At 43.9% G+C, this 24,722-nt stretch overlaps 1 protein-coding gene across 1 annotated transcript in view; it reads left to right on the top strand.

The window, feature by feature from the left end:
* The first annotated feature begins 6,455 nt into the window (after window positions 1–6,455).
* Window positions 6,456–24,722, top strand: part of TMEM178B (transmembrane protein 178B) — a 209,835-nt gene continuing 191,568 nt past the window's right edge. Inside the window, exon 1 of the mRNA XM_088521648.1 lies at window positions 6,456–6,966. Coding sequence (XP_088377774.1) covers window positions 6,585–6,966 — 382 coding nt within the window. The 5' untranslated portion in view covers window positions 6,456–6,584. The remainder of the gene's footprint in view (window positions 6,967–24,722) is intronic.

Below are 24,722 nucleotides of genomic sequence, written 5' to 3'. Positions count from 1 at the left end.
AAAATCACAAAATAAAAATTGCTTGTGAATTGCCATTCGTGTGTTGGGTTTATGAAGTAAGATCCATGATCATATCCTTTTTCTTACGCAAACCCTGTTTCCGTTCATGGTAGATGAAAGATAAAACAGTGCAGTCCTGAGATGGTGTACATTTAGTGCAGAATTTGGAAGCTGTTTACTAAGCCTAGCAGTGAAGTACGGGCAGAAGGAAAAAACATGCTCACACGATCAAGGCAGCTGAATGCCTTCTCAGAACATTTTCCCCTTCTTTGCCACAGCTGCTGTTGTGAAGCTGTGCAGATACAAAAAGCAGGATTTTACCAGCTGGTGCCAGTGTGGTCCCTATTTTCTGTGTGTCCAGTTTCAATCACTCAAGGTCTAATTTGTAGAAATACTGAAAACTGCATCCAGTCCAAGGCACCTGATGACTGCCCTCGGAGGAAGGAAAGCTCCCAATGCTCAAAACGTTCCAGTTATAAGCGTCATAAATTGAGTAAATATACTGGCATGTTTAAAATACTGTTTTTTTTTTTATCTTTGTTCCTCAGCAGGGAGCTGTGAAGATAAGTTCATTGATGTTTGTTAAAAAAAAAAAAAAGCCCCTCAAAAACCACAGTGAGAACACCACCATAGAAAAGCCCATGAGGAAATTAATCACTCTGTATTCAACATGAGATCTGGATGCTCTGCAGTTTAGTACATGCACCACACATTGGATGATAGGGGCAGAAGAGAATTTGAACAGCGGTCATTAAAGGAGCAACATTCATCCTTTGCCTTGGAAAAGACAGGAGGCCCATGGGAAAAAAAAAAAAGAAAAGATGGAAATAAAGATTGTATCTTAGCGTATACGCGCAAGGGAGGGATGCATTAATGTTGCACGGGTGGTCTTAAATCTATAATTCACCAACTTGCTTAGCTTTGCGATTGTGATCCAGGTAGGTTTTGTAGGGATACAGCAAAGGAAGGCCCCTGTAGGGGTTGGCGAGGGGACAGGGAGACGTGGAGCGCATGTGTGCAGCTAGACCCTTGGTGTGCACAGCTGGAGGTTAAGGTGTGCATGGTTGTGTGGCATATCTGTGTGTGTGTGTGCATGGCTAGTGTGTGCAGCTGCCTGGTGCTTCTTCTGAAAGTGCCCTTCTCTTGCAAAAGCAGAAGGAGCATTAGCAAGTCCCTAAGATGCCCCGTTTTTGTATGAGGGACTTTCACATGGATTTCTTTGGTCCGGATCTTCCTTTATGGATCCTCTGCTTCGTTCTGAATCACTTGAGCAATCCAAAATCAGTCCGAACTTCTTGGCCGAGCCCCTGGGGTGGTTTGTGGGAGGTGTCCGGAGATGCTTCTACGGGTAGGCAGCCTCTTTTCACCAGCCCGTTAGCTGTGTGCCTGCCGCGGTGAGGATTCATCCATGCCGGTGTCCAAGGTGCATGTGAAAGATAAAAAAGTATTAGTAGCTATAATTTGTTATATCTGTGTTTGGTTTGATCACTGTCTTGTGTTTGAAATCCTGTAATTAGAGCAGCGCGCTGCCTCCAGGGTCACTGCTGCGCCGAGTAATGCAACACCAGTAGGAGCTCTCTTGGCTTCGGGAAGAGCTACATTACAGAGAACGAAGGCTGGAACCCGGGTAAATTAAACAGCACCTCTTGGGAAATGAAGAGCACAAAGAGAGGAGGGAAATACCAAGGATCGTCTCTCCCTGACGAAGAGACAGAATCAGCGGCAGAGATGCCTGGAAATGGGAAGAGCCTGGTGCTGTGCGATCCCCTCCCCCACTAGGTGGCACTGAGCTCTCTTTCTTTACAAGAAAAAAAAATATGGTGGAGGTCATTTTAATGTGGAAAAAAAATGAAGAAAAACAAATTGTGGCTGGTCCTCCAGGAAGTCTGCTTGGCTCCTCCTTGCCGCCCTGCACCCCCCAGCATGTGCCTCAGCACCAGCCCTCGGTGCCCACGTTCGGCATCGGGCCAGGGGGGCTCGAGGATGCCAAGGCAGCTCAAAGGGTCCGTCGAGGAAATGGAGATGAGCCCGGTGCTCTCTGGAAGGTAACGTGTGAGGTGAGGTCTAGCAGGCAAAGCTGCTGCCTTGGCGCAACGCACGTCTCCGTGACGGAGGCGCTGGGCTCTGCTCGGCTGCCCGGTGCCTTTGGCACGCTGCGCCCAGGTGGCTCTGGCTTCCCCTCTGAAATCATAAATTCCCTCCCAGAAATTGTAGCACACAGAGAGGAGAGCCTCAGCTTGCATTTTAGTCTTCTACTCCATGTGCGTGTTCGGCTCCCAGTCCTTTTAAGAGCAGTGAATTAGCTCCCTTCCCCAAGACCCCCTCGCTTCGCTGTAGGCAAACGTTTCAGCACAGCATGCTGAAGTGCATGCTTTATTCATTCACTTATTTTTATATATATTTATTTTAATGTCTTTCTGCCAGAGAGCCACAGTGACTGCTTTTCTTCCCCCCTGTGGTGACACGGGGGTGGGGTGGGAGGAAACGAATTTAATAATGATCTGTTTGCGCTGGGAAGGGGCTGCCTATGCTAATCCCGGGAAGAGACAGAGGCGAGGATCCTAACGCCTGCTGCGAGCAATGGGCTGCCCCTCCTGGAAGGAGCCGGGTGCTGGCGATGATGAGGGAGAAAACGCTTAATTCTGCCAGTTGAAGCGGCGCTCCTCTGAAACCTGACGCGTCCTCCTGCATTTATGCATTTAAGGTGACTTGCGGGAGGATATGGCTTGCTATCTGCCTGAGCTACAAATGCAAGCAGGAAAATAGAAATGCATAGAGACTGCCACAGAGATGCCTTTTCTGAGAAAAAGGTAAAACCTGGATGTGCCTGGCTTCAGCCCCCGCTCAGGAATGACAGCAGGGAACAAGTGTCACTTCCCACAGTGCCAAAGTCCCCCTGCCATCCTAGGAGCGTGACAGAAAAAACCCTGGCACCTGGATCTCACCGGGTCCAACAATATCTTGTTTTTTTGTTGTTGTTGTTGTTTTTTTTGGCTATATTAGATGGCCATTCTACTATGGAATTAGAAAAGAGATGTAGACACTATAGTCTTACAGCATATCACTGTCCCCTGGCACATCTTTGTCCAACAACACCAGAAAAACAGATCTGGTAGCTGGATCCTCCATTTTGCCTTTCCCCTCAATTTTCCCATTCTTAAGTCTAAATGGTGGATAAGGTGGCAGATCCTCATGCACATGACCTCCTCACAGCCTCACAAAGGAGCAAGACAAACATTAAACCCTGCTTGGTTCCTGCTTTTTGTTGACTGGACAATCCCCTCAGTGCCAAAAATATGACTGGTGAAGTTTGCCTTGCTCCCTGTTCTCATCCTCTGACTTCAGGCTTGAAGATAAAAACTGGCAAAGGAAATGAGATGCGCTCATATCTCTGGACGGGAGCAACATAAAAGACCTATTCACGATCTTTTCTTTGTAGAGTCCAGCAGCTTGTTGACCACAAACCTTTAAATTTGGCCATGAACAGGTAAACCCCAGACAGATAACCAATGTGCCTGTGCCAAGCCCGCTACAAAATTGAATTCTTTTTCTACCTGTGCTTAACTGTTTTCTAAAAAATGTAGATTCTTAAAAATTTACCTTTTATATGAACAACAAAAGGAGTTTACTGTGAAAAAAAAAACTTTATCTAGTTGTTTCAATAAAACAACTTAATCTGGAGCTTTTTAGATTCTGTTAAGTTTTCATAACATTGACATTTTGCAAGATGTCAATGATCACCATATCCAGGATTTCATTGATCAAATTTCTTTTCAGCTGCTTAATCACGTTGGGGCAGGGGATAGACTGTCTAGTACATATAAAGACATATATGTCTTAACGGGAGAAATGCTCCTTCCTAGCTGAAAATCCCAAATTACTTGGGAGCTGAATTGGCCAGGTAAAATATAAGGAGATGTGTCACCCCGTTTGATGGTACAGTTCGGTTTGGCTTGGGGCCAAAAACTGATAGGATCCAGCAGTGTGATTTTTTTTCTGATGCACCTGTACCACTCCACAAGCAAATCTAGGTAATATTTTTGATACATGAAGAGCTCCTCTCTCTGCCATCTGTCCTCTCCACTGTAGCCAATACAATTATGTGGCTGGGGTTAAAGCTGCTGGAGTCCCTGTACTATGAATCTTTGGGCCAAGAAACATCTCCAACCCAGGACTTTCAGCATAGGCAGTAGGTATTTTCTGTGTAGAAGACACATTGGGACTCTGGGGCCAAAAGTTGGTAGGATCCACTGTGGATGGAGATTTTTGCAACACTCCTTCCTGGAGATATTTTAGGCTGTTTTTTTTTTTGGTGCAGCAGTTGTGCCTGTGTTGTTTCCTATTCATGCTGTGGTCTGTGGTGCGTGAGCGCCAAATACTACATGGGGCTAGTTAGATCCCTCTGCCTTCTCCCTGGTACTGTGGTACCAGCATGTGCTGAGATCCTGAGTTTTCTGATGCAAGGAAAATGATTATGCTGATTTCCCTGTTAAACAACTGCATTCGGAGACCAGGAGTCTTTTATTTTCTGGATCCTTCAGCATCCATGTTTTTTCTTTTCTTTCTTTTCTTTCTTTCTTTCTTTCTTTTTTTTTTTTTCTTTTTCCAAGCTCATGCATTGTGTTATGTGGCTGGGTGGGATTTTTTTGATGCAGTAAGAAGCAGCTATAGTTGTTCTGGATTTAGGTGACAGAATGTGAGAGACTGTGACAAGAAAAAAAATCATCAGGATCCAGTTAGATCCAGGTTTTACCATTTTCCCCTTTTAAGAAAGTAAGACTTCGACATTTCCTGTCTGTGAAGTGGTGCAGTTTATCTTTAAGGAGGCTAGAGAAATAAGAAATGAGTCTCACGTTGCATGGGTGACATCACTGGCTTTTGGCTCAGTGCTCTGTATTCTCTGTCTGTAGGCTTTAGCCAAGGCTGCAGGGCTCAGTGTTTGAACAAGGAAAGATTCCCAGGTGTACAGAAGATTGGATACGCTCTTATATGGGTTAAAAAATGGTGAAATGAGATTTTTAAAGCTTGCGGACCCCAGCTCGCCTTCTGTTGCTCTTGATCGCCACAAGATGGGTGAGTTATTCCAATTAGAGAGAAAGGGAGTGGAAATTTAAGGAGAGAAAAAAATGTCTGAATATAAATCTGCTGATGCTGGGGATAGGATTCACATGAAGCTGCTGAGCTAAAAATCTCAGCTGCGATGTGGAGATCAGGCCATATGGCAGAGAATGACCGAAAGCTGTTGACAACCGTTAGGGGCTGCTTTCCTCTCCCCCTGTAAGGTGTGTAGCTCTTTTTTTGTGTGTGTGTGCTGTTAGTTTGTTTTGGTTCGATTTCCTCCGACCTCCCCTCCCCATTCCTTAGCATCCTTTCAATCAGCCATAGCTCTGCCTGCCTGCCTTCATCTTGCAGATGGCTAACGTGCCTGCGTGTTAGGAAAGCTGTGCACAACACACTGAAGCGTCCGTGAAGAAGGAAGCCCTTCAGATAGCGGCGGAAGGGGGCGGAAAAGCCATGCCGGGGCTCAGGACTGCTTCCAGTGCTGCCTAGCGGGAGGCGCGCGGTCCGCGGCGGCTCCGGCGTCAGCTCCGGCTCCTTCCAGTGCCCGCTGGGACCAGGGAGGCTGCTGCGCTGCTGGAGGTGGGAGAGCCCAACCGCTGCCCCGTGAGCGATTCGGGGCTCGCGAGCCCGGGCTGCTCGAGGGAGGGGAGCGCTACGTTACGTTGCCTTGATGACAGCGCAGACAACGTCGCGAACCGAGTGAATGGCAAGGCTGGCAGGGAGAAGCCGAGGTGTTTTGGACAGCAAGATGTCAGTGACTGTGAGCAAAGTCTGCTGAGGGGGGACCCGCGCCCGCCTGAATTTCCCATTGCAGCCGGGGAGGTTGTGTGTTAGCCACGATCTCAAACGGCAGCGGCAACAACAACAGATTGCTCCCCCTCGTGCTCCCTCCCCTTCGACCCTGCTGTAAGCCCAAGCAAACGACTGTCCAGATGATGCTCGCGGTGAGCGGCTGACAAAGAACAGGCAATCCCAGACTCTTGCCACCGGGATAGTTGGCTTGAAGATTTCTCAACGTCCAACTTTTCTGTCCTGTGATGCTGCTGTGAACCTGCTCTCCAAAAGCTATCGCGTCTGTTGTTCCCGAGCTGGCCAGATGGGAAGAGATTAATGGACTGATCAAACAGCCGTAGCCTTCGCGTCTCTGGCGGGGGGTCTCACTTCAGTGCGCGGAGCCGCGTGGGCAGTGGAGCAGGACACCCCTGAGGAGGAGCTTCCCCGAGCCCGTCCCGACCCCACGCAGGGCCGCGTTTCTCCTCGCCAGGTCTCGGCCCCAAAGAAGGAGGCAGATGAGACGCCAGGACTGCCTCCAGGACAGAACTTTGTAGCGCTCGCGTGTCCCTCGGCAGCGTGGATGTGAGCCGCAGGAGTCGTGGATGTTTGAGGCCGCGGGAGTTGTGGATGTTTGAGGCAAACTCCATCAAGTGACACCAAGCAGCTGCCCCGGAGGTTTTCGCGTGGTCTCACGTCGAAGGGCTTTGTCCGTGGTGAGGATGTCCATGGTGTTTCTGTGAAGCTGAGGTATGGCTGCCGGAAGGTTACTGCTCTATGCTGGCCTCTCTTTAGCTTTGTGTGCCCTGGGCATGCTGGCCGTAGCAATCTGCTCTGACCACTGGTATGAAACTGATGCCAGGAAGCACAGGGAGAGGTGCAAGAGCATCACCGGTAAGAGAAACGATCCTGGCTTCATTTATAACTCCAACAACAACCTGCCTCTCAGGGCCAGCAGGTCTAGGTTGGACCGCTGGGAAGGGAAACTCCTCTTGGCAAGAAACAGGAGGCAGATCTTTGCCATGAGTCCGGTCGATGAGTGCAACAGACAGTACAATTCCACCAACATGGGGCTCTGGAGAAAGTGCCACCGACACGGATTCGACCAAGAGCTGGAGGAGCTGATTGCCAAAGGTAAGGGCTGCTTTTACCGAAGGGACACGCCAGGCCCGGCGGAGGCGCCGGGGCTGAGCAGAGCCGTGCGCGCCCGCAGACGGGGGCTGGTGTTGTAGCCAAGTCCCTCTCCTTGCGTTGGGGGACCGGGCTGGGCTGTGTGCTGCTTCCCAAACTGGTGCCAACGCAGTCTCCCATGGGATCTCTGCTGCTGCCACTTGGGGCTTGGGGTTTGGGTGAGAGGAGAAGCACCCCAGAATGTCTCTTTCATGTCTCTGTTTCTCCAAGCTTATTATAGTCTGTCCATCACCATGGTTTCAGGATGTTTTCCGCACTGATGTGAAGAGTCTTAATAAAGCAAACGATCAAATTTGTTCTAATGAAAAAGAAAAATTAGATTTTTTTTTAGCTTGACCCTGCTGATTCAGCCAATATATTGTCTCACTGGAGGTTACCTATGTCTGTATTTCATCGTTCCCTTAGCAAATGCCCCAGCAGTCCTGAATTACACCATTTGCAGTGTTCACATGCAGGCTGCTTCTTTCCTCAAATGGAGAGTAAACAAAGGGAAATGCTAAAAAGCAGGAGGGAACCCAGCTTGCTGTGTATGCAGAGACACATTTTAGAATATTTTTGATGTCTACAAAACATTACATGAATTTATCAGGAGTGTTAAAAAGGAATCATTTTCTCTCAGGGTGGAGATGCATCTCTGCCTGAAGCATCATTGTGCTATTCTTTCTCTTGCCTTTTGGTCCTTCTTTTCTTCCTCAAGATGACAATTAAAGAAGATGGTCAGTTTGCCTCAAATATTTTTTTAACCTAAAGTACAGGAAGAATATGCACAAAACCTCACGTAAAAAAATATATCGCAAGATGACAAGGGTTTCAGTAAAAGATGACAGCATCTTTGCTGCCCACATCATGGTTACTCCATACAACAAAATAACATTTTCCTCCCATGGTTCTTCTATTGCATTTAGATGATTCCCTAGCATTTTTTTTTCTGCCACAGTGAAATCACTGCTTCTAACACTGGGTTATCTTTAAAAATACTTGTTTTCTAAATGTATTCTCTGCCCCAAAGTCCCCTGATAACCTGCGTTAGTTCCTGCTTCAGAAATTGCATGCAGAATCACTGCTAAAGTCTAATTATTCTCAAGGGAGATGCTTTCACATGGGATTGCCGATGTATAGTTGAGTCTGAATGTTTTAGAAGTGAGCAGCAGAGGTTAGAGGTGCTGGATAGACCTAAGCTGCAATAACATGAAAGTGGTGCCGTGGGAGCCCCTTTCCCTTGGATCACTAGTTTGGATCTGGCCTGTGTTCCGAGTAACTATTAGTGTCCAGCTGCTGTTTCGCGACCTATGTGAAATGAACCAGTGGCTTCGGTGGCACGTGTAGCGGACAAGCGAACGTGCCCAGAGGCTGCCAGCGTGCGGGCGCCTCGCTGGGGTCCCGGAGCCCCGGGAGGGCTCTCGTGCAGTGGCCTCAGCGCCCTGGGAGCGCTCTGGAGTGCCCAGGTGAGGCTGGACCGCGCAGGGGAGGCCAGGCCGCGCAGCCACGTGCGCCTTGTGTGCTTTGGGCATAAACAAAGAAGCTCAACCTTGGCAGCGGACAAACATCTGAGCAGAGCTCACCTCTGGGACACGGAGTTGTAATTATCAGAGAGGCTTTTCTTCCTGCAGCGGGCGTGAGGGGCTCCGGCTGCCCGCCTGCTCCCGGCTTCAGGAGCGTCCGCTTCTCCTACTGGGAGCGGGTGAAATCGCCTGGCTCTGGGAGACGTGTGAGCACGATGCTTGGAGCGTTAGCGACAGTGAAAACGTGGGACCTCAAACCCAGGCAGCTAAGTGCAGGAGATGGTCTGCAAAAGACCCTGTTTTAATCTGAGCGTGTGCGTGCCAGTGTGCGCATGTGTGCACGTATGGTGGGCCGAGTCTGGATACACACGAGGGGACATGGAGCAGGTAGCGAGGGTCGCGTTGCTGAGCTCAGGTACGGGGTGCCTTCCTGCAGACATATTTCTGGACATATGTGTGTGCAGATGGCCACACAGCCACTTCTCAGTGTTGCTGCCCCAGAGGCAGAGGTGCAACTTGTGCACGTACAGGAGGTACGTGCAAATACCAATGTGCACAACTGCTTGCCACTGGTTTACAAAAACACATGTTAAATTCTTACCTGACTGTTTGCTTCTTTAGAGGTTTTTGGTGCACATTGGACAAACTTTTAAACTACACCTTGCAGGAAATGTTAAAGGAGAAAGATTCTTAATGGTAAATGCCACATTACAGTTCATTTGGTTGTTTGTTTTGGAGTGAGAATCTAGCTATACTGTAACTCTCAGCCATGATGAAGAGTCGCACATTAATATTAATCCCGTTGAGCTGTGTTTTTTTGCACCTCCAGATTAAAGCATAGAAAAGCAAATATAATGGCAATATAGTAATATAGAGCTTTGATTTGTTCAGAAGTGAAATTGGAGATAGCAGTACCGTAGGATTACCCATCCATTTTATAGAAACAGTTAGATAAAAAAGACTGAATTTTTTTCCAAAAAGAATGAATGAGTTTTTGCAAAAAAGTATTGTAAAATAATCATCAATTAAAATTCCTTGTGTGCTGGAGCTGTTGAATTAGGAATTTGATATGTGTGCATAAGAGCTAGCTTTACGTGGGTAATCAACCAGTTTCCACCTGAGGAGCAGATATTAACCTGCTTCTTTATGATGCACAGTTGACCAGGGAAAGTAGATTTGCCTTTGCTGTCAGCTGTAGAAAACAGCTGTGAGTTCAAACTGAAGCCTTTAAGTCCATTTTAACAGGACCACATCCCTCTTCTGGGTTTTATCCAACTGGAGACATGGCGGGGGGATAGTAATGGCAAGGGAAGGCATCTGGACAAAGCACGTCCTGGGCAAATGAGAAGAACTATGAATGTACCGTACCTGCGGTAATTAGATACCCCAAGGGGGTAAATATTCCTGCCCAGATGAAATTTCTTCCTGCTTAAAATAAGAGCTCCAGGGCAAGTATCATTAAAAAGACCTATCTTGAGGATGTCTTTGGAACATGGGCCTTTATCCTCGAACTCCTGCCAGCTGTTAATTTAATTTGAGACACCTCTTCCGGAACTGGATAAAGTGATACAGGTTCTGGCCCTAGATATTGCATATAATACTATATGTAACTGAATGTAATACTGCTAAGCTTTTTTCTTTTTTTCTTTTTTTTTTTCTTAAGCTAGATAGGATCTAAGTGATCCCTTTATTTTTGGACAGATCTACATTTTTCCCTAGGCAAAAACTTTCAATCCTGGGAACGGTAGATTTGTCTATGAAAAAATAACAAAACATAGTCATTAAGAGCCCAACTGCCTTTGCAAATATCCTGCAGTTATTGTGATTATGAACTGTGCTGAAATTAATGCAAGCCGCAGGCCATGCACTGTTGCAGGATCAGGCCTTATGATACTTTGCAATATTATGATAACAGTGATTTTAAAAGACAGTTATATTTCCAAAGATTCTGGGTCATTTCCTTAATTTTGTGTCTGTATTTCTTATTTTACTTTCTGGCCAGTACATCAAAACCTATGTTTGATTTTGCTAGAAAAGTTGGACATCTCTTACTTCAGCTTTCTTATTGATAGATATTACAAATACTAATGCATATAAAACTGCTTCTCTTCTTTAAAATTCTTGTATACGTTTTCTTAAATTCCAATAGAATCAAGGTGAAAATTTGAAAATTATACCATTAGATAAATAGAAAATGAATTAACACAGGCTTCACAATTAGGCATATTCAGGAAGAAGCAGGCAGACATACAACACCAGAGGCCTGAAGAATATTCTACAACTGCATTAAAATCAGGCAGTTAATTTGTTTGCTTTGTTATGATAAATGAAAGAAAATCAGAAAGAGGAATTACGGACAATTACTGGAGTCAATCATGCAACCCAGGACCCAGTCTTGCTAGCTTTTCCTCACCTGGATAATTCGTATTCCTGTGAATGGGCTAACTGGGTGGAAGTGAAAAAGGACCAAGGAGAAGGAGCTTAAAAGGTGGTTTGCTGGTCCTACCTTGGTGTTTGATCAAGTCTGTTAACATTGCTGGACCGGAGATGTTCACCAGAAATTGACTCTCGATCCCCAAAGCCCTGAACTGTCAGGAAACACTCGCTGTGCTCCTGATCAGCACAGGACCACGCTCCTTCCTGATCAGAGGTGGCTGTATGGTCTCCTTGATGAAGTAAATAGCTCTGCTGCTTAGTGCCCTTTGAATATACCCATCCCTACACGCTGCTAGAACTACTGTTTGTTGCTTTGTGCGACATTTCTAGCAAAAGCAGGTCTTCCCTCACCCTACCAAAAGAAAGAGGTACCACCACTAAGCACGTAGGGACTCAAAATACAGACCAGTACCAGTTTGCAGTGGTGAAAAGGAAGAGTTTATTTTCTGTTTCTGCAATCATCAGCTCCCCACTCCTTGTATGGGACTCACAGTGCCCCAAGAAGAGAAGTGCAACCCACCGAGTCAGCATCCATGTTGCTCAGACGATCTCCAGCACTAGCAGGAAGAGAAGCAGGAAAGGAGAAAAAAAAAATGAAAAAGGAAGGGATTGCATCATTTAATTATAAAGATACTATGAAGAATTTAATATGTAGAAGTTGCACAATAACCAGAGACCATTCCATTTAGACAATTGCTACTCAGAGGACCTTTCATCTCGATTTTGGAAGACTGCCAATGAAACCTGTCTGGGCTGGGTTCTACTGCCTGCCACTGGAATCCAGTTATTTAAAAAAAAAATTGCAAGGACCTTACTATTTCAGTCGCCCTCTTACCTCCTTTCTTCTCCCAAGATCCATGGAAGTAATAGAAAATCCTATTTTCTAAACATCATACTGTGAGTATATTTAGCCCATGCCACAAATGAAAAGAAAAGGAAATCTAATTCCCATACATCCTACCTCTGCGCCAAGTAATATGCAAGATTTCTGGGATGAAAGCACTCTCTGTTTAGATTTGTCAGATGCATGGCGCAATTGAGCAAAAAAGGCTTAACAAAACTACTCCAGCCGTCACTGGGGATTATTTATACGCAATTGGAAAAGTCTGGAGAGAGGCTACTTGCAGCTAGTTGTAGGAGCAAAAAGATTTATTTCCCTAAAAATGCTTGGAACACCTTACAATTATGTAGAACTGGCTTTTTAAATGCAATGGTTTTGCCATGTAAATAAAGACAGCCATTTTTTCATGCATTTTCCATAATTTTAGAGAATCCAAGTGCTTGTTTGTGTGTTTGAGATCCCCACCATTATGCAATGCACTCATAAAAAGGGCTTTACTGAAGGCTTGATTCTGATCATAGTGAAGTCAATGGTAAATGTTTTATTGAACATGGTGATGCAGCAGGTTCAGGCCTTTAGTTTTTCCTCTGAGGTTAAAATAGTCCCCGTAGAGAAGGACCAGCACAAGGCCTGTGCTCCACTCTGTCACAGCTAAGTTCTACTGGAAGGATTAAGTGCAATGTAAACAGTAGATAGACTTTAAATCAAGCCTTCTGCTAACAAGGTGTTTAGCCCTGCCCACCCTCAGTGACATTATTGTCCTCACTCCATCAGTGTAGATCAGAAGTCAAATAACTGCATGTTTCCGAGATACAGCGAAGACATTCTTTTCTTCAGAGATTTTCTGGTTCCCAAATCACTTAATTGAGGAAATCACTGGTGTCTCATGGATGTGAGTTCAAGGGGGATTTGGCCCATCCTTTTTTAAATAAGCAATTGTAATATTTTAATTGCATCAAACTTTAATGGCAATTCATTAAAAAGTATCTTTAAGAACCTGACACGTTCCTCTGACACATCTGAGATAATTAGTTCTATAATATATATATTCTAAAAATACTAAGAAGATGTATGTAATTTAACAGAGCTGCAACTGTTTTTAATCATGCTGTTTTAAAGGGCAAATTTCAATCAAGCTGTTGGCTTTCAAGCAAAATTGCCATGAAGACAAATGGAAATTTTGCTTGAGTAAAAATGATGGGATCGTGCCCTTCTCAACAGTAACTGGTATTTGCAGAGCTGCCTGCAAGACTGCATGCTTAATTCCTGGTCATTTAGTTGAGCATCCAAATCCTTTTAGAAATCGAAATATTGTTTTCTTTTCTGCTTCCTTTCTTTAAAATCTTTGTTAAATATATGGAAGAATTAATTTGAGCTCAGTTGTGTTCCATTTTCTGTAAAAATAAAGATATGTAAAGGAAGATTATTTATTTAAATAATTATGATCTGAACAGTTTTGTCATCTCCAGCAATGAAAATCCAAATTAATATTGCTTTTTCTCATTGAAAAAAAAATCTCTGTGCACTCAGAGTAAGTGGTGAACAGTTCCAGAATGGAAGGATTCATTAACTGTTGCATTGCCAGAAAATGTAGAGTAAAACTCCGTGTTTTGTAGATTCTGAAAAAATAATGATAATCATTTCTAATGTAAATTATCTAATGGCTCATTGCTAATTCAGTGTAGTTGGAACTTTTGAGTACATATTTGTCTCTCTAAGAGGAAAAGAAAGAAAATAGATGGTATTTTTCAGTTCTTAAGGCATAAATAAATAAATAATGTGTATTCCAATATCCAAATACCCTGAACAGGCCATTCAGAATAGAATCCACTTCAAAGAAAATAAAATTAACCAGTATATTTTCTTTGTACAAGAGAAATCAAACCATAAAATGGAAATTTGCCCATTTTATTTCTCATAAAGCCTAATTCCTCTGCAAATAAATATTCAGATCTGCCCAGCTGGGCCTGCTGAAATCATAATCCTTTGTAGACAGCTACCAAAATAGAAAAAAAAAAAAAGTTAGGGCAGGACTTGCAAAGCCAGAATTCAGTCCAAGTTCTGCCCTAGTCCTTCTGTATGACCTTAAATAAGTGACTTAGTCTCTTGTACCTTAGCTCAGTATCAGTATAGTAGGGATTTTGTTTATTATTATTAACACCAGTTATTGTTGTATCATAGGATTTACGAGCCTTAACCATGGGTCACTAATCCATGGATCACCTTGCTAGAACAAGTACAAATGCAGAACAAAAATGTCCCTGTCCTTTTGACATATTGTTGAACTAAATATTGGAGTGTAATGCAGCCTAATGAGAGAATACAAGGAGATGACACGAAGATTATTTTCAGCATGACTGACAGTAGTTTTAGGATACCAGCAGTCTGACCACGCTTCATAAGCACCATCAAACGGGAGATTCCTAGAAGATTTGGGGAAAAGCATAATGAATAAGAGGTGCCGATGTTTACAGGATGGTCTTCCAAAGACTGAGGGATGACATAGGCAAAATCATTGCCTGTGTCTGTCTGCTTAAAAACTGAATAAGTAGGTGGATGAGGATTGGCTTCTGTGGTTGAGTGGAGGAAGAAGTTGACATTTCTTTAATGAAGACAAGTAGATTATGCTAATGAGATAGAGACTGGGGCGGCAGTCTAAGGCTGCAAGGAGAAATGGCATGGTTAAAGTGACAGGTTAGGAAAATGATCTGTCTATCATCATCCATTCGGGATGCAAGGAGGGCAAGATCATATTTGTCAAGGTCAGAGAAGAGAATATTGTAATAAGAAAGACATGAGATGATGAGAGTCTGGGTGGAGAAAAGTCTGCTAACTTTAGACAGCATCTGGAGCTAAGGAGCTAAGGGCATAGTGAGAAACAAGGTTTTGACCAGAAAAATAAAGGTAGTTGCCTGTGATGATCAAGAGAGGAATTACTGAGGGAGACTTACTGTAAAGAATGAGGGACCAGAATACTGGAAACTCTATTTTAGCAAAGATAAACTCAATTTGATATCTGTATGTCTAAGAAATAATACCAGAAAGACAGCTCAAGTATAGGTACAGATATCAGGAGACAAATTTCTTTTAGAGAAATGAACCTGCGAGCTGCTTCACGGAGGTAGTAGTTGAATCGCTGTTTGCTGTTTACTGAGTAGTAAAGTATAGAATGAGAAAAGCCTCATGATCCTCACCAAAGGATGGCAAAGTGGGGAGAAGAAAAGTATCCTTTGGAGGACATGCAGAAGCAGCAGATTCAAAGGTAGAGAGATGGCAGTAATGTCGTGGCAACTGAGAAAAGCTACTGAAGGTAGCTGGCTTGCCACAGCAGGTGAGATGAGAATATTCAGGGTATATTGAGATTCATTTAGTATGTAGATAGAGACTTTGTCAGGAGCAATTTCAGTGGAAGGAGCTGCGCTAGCTTGGGAAGCTTATATAATAACTGGTGGGGGGCTCCAGACTACGTTTGTACCTGGTGCGTACAGAGAGATTTGTGATGAAACGGCATTGAGAAAAAGGAATGCTATTTAAAGAGGAAAATTAGTGCTTTAAGATAGAAGGATGGTTTAAGATGTGAATATTTTAAGATGAGAAGTGCAAGGATGTTTGTGTTATGAGAGCAACGACACAGTTGGGAGCGAGAGGTTGAGGAGAGGAGAGGACATCAGGGCTGGAGATGGGGTAAGATTGGCTCAGCGGCAAATGAAAGAAGTGAAGGGAGAGCACTGCCTAGGAGAGTTTTTTGTCTGTGGCAGAGAAGAACAGGAAAGGAGTTGTAGGAGGGGAAGAGGAAACAGAAGGCAAAGCTATTGGAAGAGGAGGTTGTAGTTAGTCAAATTTCTCATGGAAGAATGGGCTGGAATCCAGTGTAACAGCTGAAGTGGGGGCTGAGGAGGTGGGAGGGCCTGAGGACCGAGCCAAACGTGACAGAGAGGTGACTGCGTGAGCCTGCAAATTATCTGCACTGAGCTGGGGTAGCACAACTAGGGAAAGAGCAGAACCGAATCAGCGACTTGGCGCGGAAAGCTAGCGAGGGGCAGCAAGGCTCCACGTGGAGGTGCTGCACGGAGGGAGAGGTGGCCAGGGGTGGCTGGTGCTGGCCCTGCGGACTGCAAGCAGCAGGAAGCCCTGGGGTGGCTGAGGGACTCCAGGGGACCGTGGTGGCTGCTGCGTGTGCTGAGAGTCCCCGTGCTGGCCCCTTAGAGAGGATTTAACAGAAGGGCACAAAAACATGAGCTGAAGGCTGAGCTAGGTGACTACCATGGACTGTCATCTTTCCCTGCCTTCACACACTGAATCCACACTGGACAACTTCATGGAGGTGCCAGCGTGCTTCCTTCCAGCAAAAGTGCTTTGAACGATTGCACTACGATCTCACATTGAACCCATGGAACCACTGGTGCAAATAAACAAAAATTAACCACAAATTCAGGCTATTAAAGCAATGTGGTCGCTCAAATAAATGTCAGGCAAATCAGAGCGTCCTGGGCCAGGAGTAACCCCTTACTCTGGGGTTACTGGCACATGCAAAGTGCTGCCGTTCTGGGCTCGCAGTGTGATTTGGCCTCAGCAAGTGTCCTGCTATCTTTTGTACCCATCTCTGTTTGATGCCAGGGAAGGTGTAACCCCAACAGGAACATGCTGCGGTAGCTGAATGTGCTCTGGGGGGCTGCAGGAACAGCAGGTTTATGAATCATCTGGGTGATGCATAAAAGTGACAGCTGAATCGGAGCCCGGAGTGTCTCCCCAGTATTCCCAGCTGCTTTCCCTGGCAGCCATCCTCAGCCATCCTGCACTAGGTATGGATAGAAAAGTCAGCTTTCCTGTATTATTCTGTGTGGTGGTTCTCATTGTGGTAGATATTCTAGATACTTCTAGATATTTAATCACAGAGGACTTCCAGAGAGTGAAATTTTCCCTGCTGTACAGGGGGGAAATGAGATGTGAAGAGCCAGTGATTGGCCATGAGTCATCATGAGTCACAGATGAATCAAGAGATAAGTATTCAAGCGACCATTAGCAGATCCCCAACTTGAAGGTAGGGATCTGAAAAATCTGATCTCCCAAAATCTGAATTAGTAGCCTAACTACTTTAGTTTCCTCCCTCCCATAATTACAGTCAGTACTTATAGTAGTTATTTTTTTAGCAATGACATAAACTTTGACTTTGAAAGTTTTGCTTTTCCCACTTTGCCAGAATGGGACACAGAGGACATTTGCTCAACAATGGAAACACATCCACCGGGCCGAAAGTTCGCACTGGAAAGAAATTTCACATTGTTAGTCCCTGACTATGTGAGCTGGTATTTTGTTTTAAATTTCGTCCTTTTTCTATGCATGAGCCCCCAGTATTTCCCAGTTTTTCTTCTATGTTATTCCATAACATTTAAAGAAGTGAAAGGGAGATATGTTTTACTGATCAGAGACGCAAAAGTAACCAGCTAACAAGAACAGGAGAAACAGAAAAAAATTCAAATAGCTTAATGGCCTTAAATTGGAGAGCTGGATAATTTCCATCTCAGAGTACTCAGAGATGTGGTATGTGACATTGCAAGTCCAGTAAAAAAGATTTTCAATAAATCTATCTAATTAGGGTGCTGCATTAGGAATGAAAAGTAGCAAATCTATATTTAAAGGGGAAAAAGTTGTCTTGCTGCAGAGAACCTTTTAGTTTGATCATAATAATGCTGAACAGAGTTTTAAAAAGTTTTAAAGGAAAGAATAATTAAATGCACGGGGAAAAATGAGATATACATGCAATATGTGTTTTTCTACAGGGAGTGTGCCAAATTACCTAGATATATTTTGCTAGGAAGGTAATTGGTTTCCTATGCAAGGGAAGTGCAGTGGACCTAAATTATTGGGATTTTGGTTAAGGATTTTAAGCTCTACCCCTGAGGAAATTAGAATGTTAAGGCAATTAGTATGCAATTTACTGTGTATTTGAGCAACTGGCCAAAGGAAGGCAACAAATGTTGAAAGAGAAGGTATCAAGATGAAGGAGGGTCAACAACAGAGTTCACAAAGTACGGGACCAGACGTTTTAATGGGGCTGATACTGGGGCATGGTCTGTAAGAAGAGGTGATAGCTCTTATTTTGGCTGTGTGTGAACAGAAGGATTGAACTAATGACATTTCCTGCTGCCACAAAGTACAGCATCACCAAAAGAAAGGAGGACTGGAATGTGACATCAGAAGAACTGAGGACTGAAGAATAGAAAAGGGGTAAAATGTAATGCAATATAGCAGAGCTTGCAGTTAGGGACTAACAAACTATGTGAAATTTATTTGCAATGTGGAACTTTAGTGCTGTTGGATATGCCTGTATTGTTGAACAGATACCCTTTGTGTTGCATCCTGCGGTTCTGCTCCCTGGGCACCCAGACCATGGGAAGTTTTGAGTTCAAATAGCTTCCTTCCTGCCCAGGTATGGCAGCACATTTCTCTTCAAGGTGGGAATAGTGTATTCCTGTGTGTCACCCCAATGTGCAGCTGAGATCTGATCACAGAATACACCTCACTGCGTGTCCAATAGGGTGCCCCTGTCCTGAAATGTAGATACTGAGTGAAAGAGCCGCCATGGTGATCTGGCCATGAAAGGGCCAAGTGTGACTGAAGAACAGAACTGGCCAGATATTTCAAGTAGGGAGACGGAAATCCCAAAATTGTGGCACAAGGTGTTAATGAAACTGCCTCCATTTATAATCTCTGCTACGCTGAGAAAGATGAATTCAAGCCAAAGCAGAAAGAGAGTGAGGTTACTAGCGTGAGAATGAGAATAAAAATCTATTTTATAAATATGACTATTATCCAGAAAAAAATCAGGGCAAGCACAGGAGATGGAGAAGGTGTGTTTAAACTAAAAACACCACAAGCATGAAGAATACTCTGTGAGGACCATGGATAAATGTAGTCTGGAAGCTGGGCTGAAATGAGATTCTGGAAGGAGAAATCAAGGCACAGTACCTCTAAGATGAAGATGGGCTTATTTAGGAGAAGAGATTATATGATATAGTTGCCAAAAAAAAAAAGGCAAGAACATTTTCCTGCAACAAAATGAATATAGAGAGTTCTGTAAGTGCTGTGTCCCCACGAGGGTACTGTTGCAGCTATTTTTACTATTAATTCCTCCTTATCCCCAAATAAGAACATATTAAGCTCTGTCCCAGTCAGGATCTGATGGAAGGAGTGTTCACCACTAGAATATGGTCCGGTAGGAGAGAGGGAACCTGATACAAATCCAGCTCCTCCATCCCATCTGCTTTGCCTCGTTCATGTAGATCTGAACGGCACCTCGTTTCTCTGCAGGGACACCCCACATGTCCATGAAGGGCTGGGGATCAGGACTGTATGCACTTGATGCATATCTATCCTATCTGTACACATAATGCAGTTAACAGAGTCTTTGTTTCCTGGCTTCCTGCTCTTTTCATTTCTTAGTGCCTTAGCTGAACAGTAGTCCCGTTAAATTCTCCACCATCTGAATTCATAAGCCACGAAAATGAACAGTCTTTCACTTCTTTATTAAATAGTTTATATAAAATAAAATAGAAGCTATGGTATTTTCTTACTATATTTAAACATGCAGGATTGCTGGCAGCAACAGAATTATGCTCTTATTTGCACATATTTAAATTACCATGAGATGTGTATTTCAGTTCACAAAATGTTCAGCCATTTGGCTGGTGATGCTGCGTTGGTTTCATTATAGTAGAGAGGATTTTGTTGCAGGATACATGTGTTTATGAGATCTAAAAAAGATGACTTCTGGTTTTGTCCACTTGTGGAGCACGGCAACCGACCAAAATTCTCACAACAGTCTTGGGGAAAGGTCTTACAGGGGACACAAAGGCTCCACAGCAATAAAGCTAGGAGACCATCATCTGGAAAAGCCTATCAGGATGCAGTTCAGAAAAGGTGGAAGTCTGGCTCCATCTGTTAGTACTGGGAGAAGACAAGCTGGGATGCTGTGTGTGTCTGGAGTAATGGTGCGGGAGAGGGGAGTCCTTGCTTGAAATACTGAGTACCAAAGCTGGCCTCTGTGTTACCGAAAGAAACTATTTCCTAGCTTTGCAGCTGAGCAGCTGAAGAATGAGGATCGTATCTAAAGCTGATCAGATATGGAACTTTTGGTTTTTGTCTTTGCTGAGGAATGAAAATGATCTTAAGAAGAGCATCCCCAGTTCTGTACCTGGAGAACCGGAGAGGGTGGTGGCAAAGCCTGAAGGAGGGAGACCAGCGCTTGTTGGTGTTGCCTCTGCAGGTGTGTTGCATCCAGCTGTGGGAGCAGCTGGATGAGATGTCCTCTGCCAGTGAGCTGAGCTGTGTGAACGGGGGACAGCTCCTTTTTAGAAGCCTTGCATTCATGACAGAGGGTTACTGTACTTAGCCAGTGTGTACTGAGAAGCATTTGGAAAAAAGGAGGGAGAAACATGGTTCTTCTTCATGGTTCATATTTGTGGACTGTATGTCCTTTTTTTTTTTTTTTTTGTGAAAAAAAATCTTTGGTATCCAAGAGGAAAGAGAAATCCTTCATACCTGGGCACCTTGAGGACCCTCCAGCTCTCAAATGTAGCTCATTGATTCTGGTGGGATTTGAGGTAGTCACAAGCTCCCACGGGTGGCATGGATTCTGCAGGGATGGAGGCATGGAGGCATTACAGCACTGCATGGCATTAAGTGCTCCATAAGGTCAGTGTTTTCCAGTGAAGGAACTGGCCACAGAATGGGTGTTTGCAGTGTCTCAGCCTCAGGACTTGGAAACATCTGTTTGAGGAGGGCAATTTTTTTCAAATCTGGGAGAGATGTTTTTATCTCAGAGGTTTCATGGAGAAAAAGTGGAGCCACTTTTTTAAATGTCTTGAAGTGAAAGAGGGAGAGACTACTTGCATGTCAGAGTGGAGGAGAGATGAGCATCCACACAAGGTTTGGCTTCATGCTGAGAGGCAGGGATGGCTTCTTTCTTCCTCCTCAAACTTTCTCTCTTGTCTTCCAGCCAGAATTGTCCTTACTGCTCTCCCTCTCACAGTCTGTGCTCCACCAAAACCCAGTGGCACATCTTTCCTGCTCTCGTTCATCATTTGCTGTGACACAGCAGCTAATTGCCATTGACTTCAAATGAAGAAGCAACAACAGGGAGGGAGAAACCCATTAGTAGCAAAGTCTTATTTTCTTGTGCGTATCTGTAGGAACAGAAATACACAGAGAGAGATGAGAAGGAAGCATGTAAATAACCTTAGATAAGCAGAATTTATCTTAGCAGGGAGTTGCCCATGGTACTGAGATATTGGCAAGTCTTTGGGCCCAAGCTCAGCTTCCCTGAATGTCAGTTATGCTTTGAACCAAGGGGTTGTGATGTCCCAGCTGCACTGCAGAGTGGCATTGGGCAGACTTACTATGCTTAAATTGGATTATAGTTTTTGGCACTTACAGCATTAAGATGATTTGAAGGATATGTCTTCTATAAGGTTTCTCATTCCTTTGAATTTTGTTCATTTCATTTGAGAAGTTTCTGGATTTGCATTTTGAGTGTATAAGAAGGCCTGACTGCTGTGGTGAGATGGTTCATTATGTCTGTTACACTGAAAACCTGGTTGTCATCTTTGGCACCTGATTTCAGCACTCGTGTCCCTTCATTATGGGCTGAGACTGTTCGTGTGGCTCCTGAGAATGTTTCTCATCTTTAGGGTCCACATTTTCTAATTAGATCCAGCTGTCTAGCTCTCAGAGGGTGTAAACTGGCCAATTTATATCCATTCTGGTGGATGGTTCTAACTCTTAAGGGTCAGATATGAACACTTCTCCGTTCATTTCAGCATTCTGTTTCCAATTTCACTTTCTTGACTTTGAATTAGTGAAAAAACATGGTTTTGGTTTATATTAAAACTGCAGTTTAAGTTGCTTACTCCCCTGAGAGCAGGAGCATACCACCCTGCATTACATCAGAAGAGTTCTGGTCAACTTGAAGTTTTGGTAGTGAACTGGGGGAAGTTCATGGAGCCTGTTGTGTATGTCCTTGACCCTGTTGATGGACAGTATCATAAACAACGCTATCAGGGTCCACACAGTACTGCCTGTGTGGTGCAATTTCACAGCTGTTGCCTTTATCACAGAAACTACCCCTTAAGGCAGGTCAGTGCTCCTGAGTTGAAGCTTTCATGTGAGAAAGTTTTGCTATCCATCATTGTTATGACAATGACCTTCAAGGTAGACATCACAGTTTAGACATCTGCTGTAGACATATTTGAACCAGAGCGTAGAGGGAACATGTAAGAAATTGGATGTGGATGGAATAAATAGGTTAAGAGTCCTCTCTGCAGTCATTAGTTGTCTATCACCATCAGGCTGTTTCCTTTCAAAGGCTAGTACTAATTATTTTACCTTTGTTTCTAAGGGCCTGGGACCTGCAAAGTGACTCCTCTAGCATTTCAGTATATTGATATAAAGAATATGGAGATAATTTTCACATGAAACAAAAGACCCAGATGATACCTATCACAGATGCCAACCTCATTTCAAAGGATTTGGGAAGGCCATGATGTTTGTTTGATGCTCTTCTGTTCATACATTGTCTTTGTAGCTTTTTCATCTACTAATTGATGCATAGCTGTCTACACTGGTCTTTCAGCCATGTTCTAGTTTTATGATAGTTACTGTATTTTGTTTACTCATGCTTAACACAATTTCCATTAAAGGTTTAGAAAGGTAAAACATGGGTACATTTGTAGCTTTCACAGCTTTAGAGGTAACGTTATTGAAGTGAGCCAAGGGAAAACAGAGATGTGGTGTCTCACTGAAGACTCAGGCAGCCTGAAAGAAAAATGTATTGGCAAGGTCATCACTGAAATCTGCCGTTCATCTCACTGGAGCATCACAGTTAAAGCCAGACGTGACAATTCAGATTCAGTGATGAAGGGGGGTCACTGTGGGAATGAAACCACTGGGACTGAAAGCTTGGAGCTGTGGAGAAAAGAAAATGGAACAAAAAATTAGATGAGACTAACAAAGACAGAAGGGGAATAAAAGAGGAGGAAGAACATCATCAGTGAGCAAGGGCTGGAAGGGATGCAGATTTTTTCTTGAGATATGAAGGCAAAGATTTGGTCTTGAGTAAGTAATGAGATTATAGTGGGTACCTAAAGACAATGTTTCCTCTTTGGTTCTTAGCAAATTGTTGCACTGACAGCATGTTCATGGAACATGAGGGGAAGACCTCAGCTGTAGCCTTGCCTTTGAACCACATTTGTCCTGAGATTTTCTGTCAATTATGTTTTTGGGTGCTGCAAACATCCTTACTTTAGTATGGGCAGGGGAACAGTAGATATTTTTGCAAAGCTGTGAGCAACCTTGGGAATCTTTAAAGGGTCATTTGACCTGCTATTTATGTTCATGTGGAGCCTCCTTCAGAGCGAGTCTTCCAGCAGAGCATTTCTGATCAAGATTTCCTCCAGAAACCGAAGCAAGAACCAGAGTCCTTTGGAAAGCCCTTCATATAAATATCTTGTTTAGTTAGTCTAATAAAGGTATTACTAACAGCCCTGCTTTGAGGATTTATTGGGGGATTTCACTAAGACAGTGTTAGCAGTGGAATTATAGTCATTCTCTGGTAAGACCTTGTCAATGCGAGAGAAAATAACGTTGATCCAATCAGAGATATTTTACAGGATCAATGTAATATTCTTCTGCATAATCACAACTGAAGGATTATGGACCTGTACTGGGAGTGACAGAGGATCACTTGACAGATCACAGCCTCATCTGTTCTCATTGTTTTAACTGTTAAAGGATAGGCATTTCTTTGAAGTTTGCATATATCTTAAATAAACCAGAGCTTCTTCAGGCAACAGGCATTATTTACAGTCTATTGCTTTTAAACAATATTTTGAGCTACATGCATTTTTCAAAACGGAACTACAGTCTCATACTGAAGCGTCTTGGTATGACCTTGAGACAAGTCCCCCTGAAATCCAGGAAGAATATGTACAAGAAAAGGGAGAGGAAGCCCTGAGGGGGGCAGGGAGGAGGAGAAAATAAATCAATACACAGCATGAGCCGTATAGCCCAAACATCATAAGGGACCCTGAAAATGTTTGCGTAATTGAGCTTTTGGATAAACCAACAATTCCTCCAAGGAGATATGAGTGTTGCAGATCATTGTCAATTCAGGAGGCTCAAGAGTGTGCTATAGTCTGTTGGGAAAAATGTATAATAAAACAAGACTTTCTATTGGTTACATTAGTATCTTTGCATTTGTCAAGATTCCGGTAATGCCCCTGCTGCCTTAATGGCAGTTTTGTTGCACGTTGTGGAGATCAGGCCCTAATTCTTTTACTTTGCTGTGCTTATCCAGATACTCCCTCCTATTTCAGTGAGACTCGTTCTACTGAGGAAGAGGAGCAGTATGCTAGATAGCTTTACCACGTCTGACTGACTGTGTCCTTTGGATTTGCACATATATCTCAGTGAACAATAAAAAGGGAAAATTGTGGCCAAGCCAGGGAGCAATGGCTCAGCCCAGCTGATAATATCAAAGGCTGTTCAAACTCCAATCTTGTGGTTTCAGATGGCTCCAACTCCAAGGCTGCAGAAGTTATCCGGAGAAGAAAAAACAGCTGTTACATTTAAAATTAGGTGGCACGCAGCTCTGGTGAAAATACAGCAGGGATCAATCTGGTTCCCTTGGAGATGGGGAAGAGGAGACTTTATGATCTTAAAGGGCTTTTCCAACCATAGCGATTCTGATTCTAAGATAACTAGCCAGGTCCCTCCTGCCATCAGAGGTAGGATATAGCTTTCATCAAGCACACAGCTTTGCAGACCGTGGCTCGCGCTGGGCATCTCTATGGAGAAGTGAGAGGATGCAAGAGTCTGTGGGCATTAAACTCCTTCAGAAGAGCTCAGGTCAGAGGGCAAGTGTC

Source organism: Tinamus guttatus, unplaced genomic scaffold (genome assembly GCF_059628265.1).
Source record: "Tinamus guttatus ecotype Peru unplaced genomic scaffold, ASM5962826v1 Tinamus_guttatus_pri_ptg000125l, whole genome shotgun sequence".
Classification (NCBI taxonomy): domain Eukaryota; kingdom Metazoa; phylum Chordata; class Aves; order Tinamiformes; family Tinamidae; genus Tinamus; species Tinamus guttatus.
This window is presented reverse-complemented; position numbering and strand designations above follow the sequence as displayed.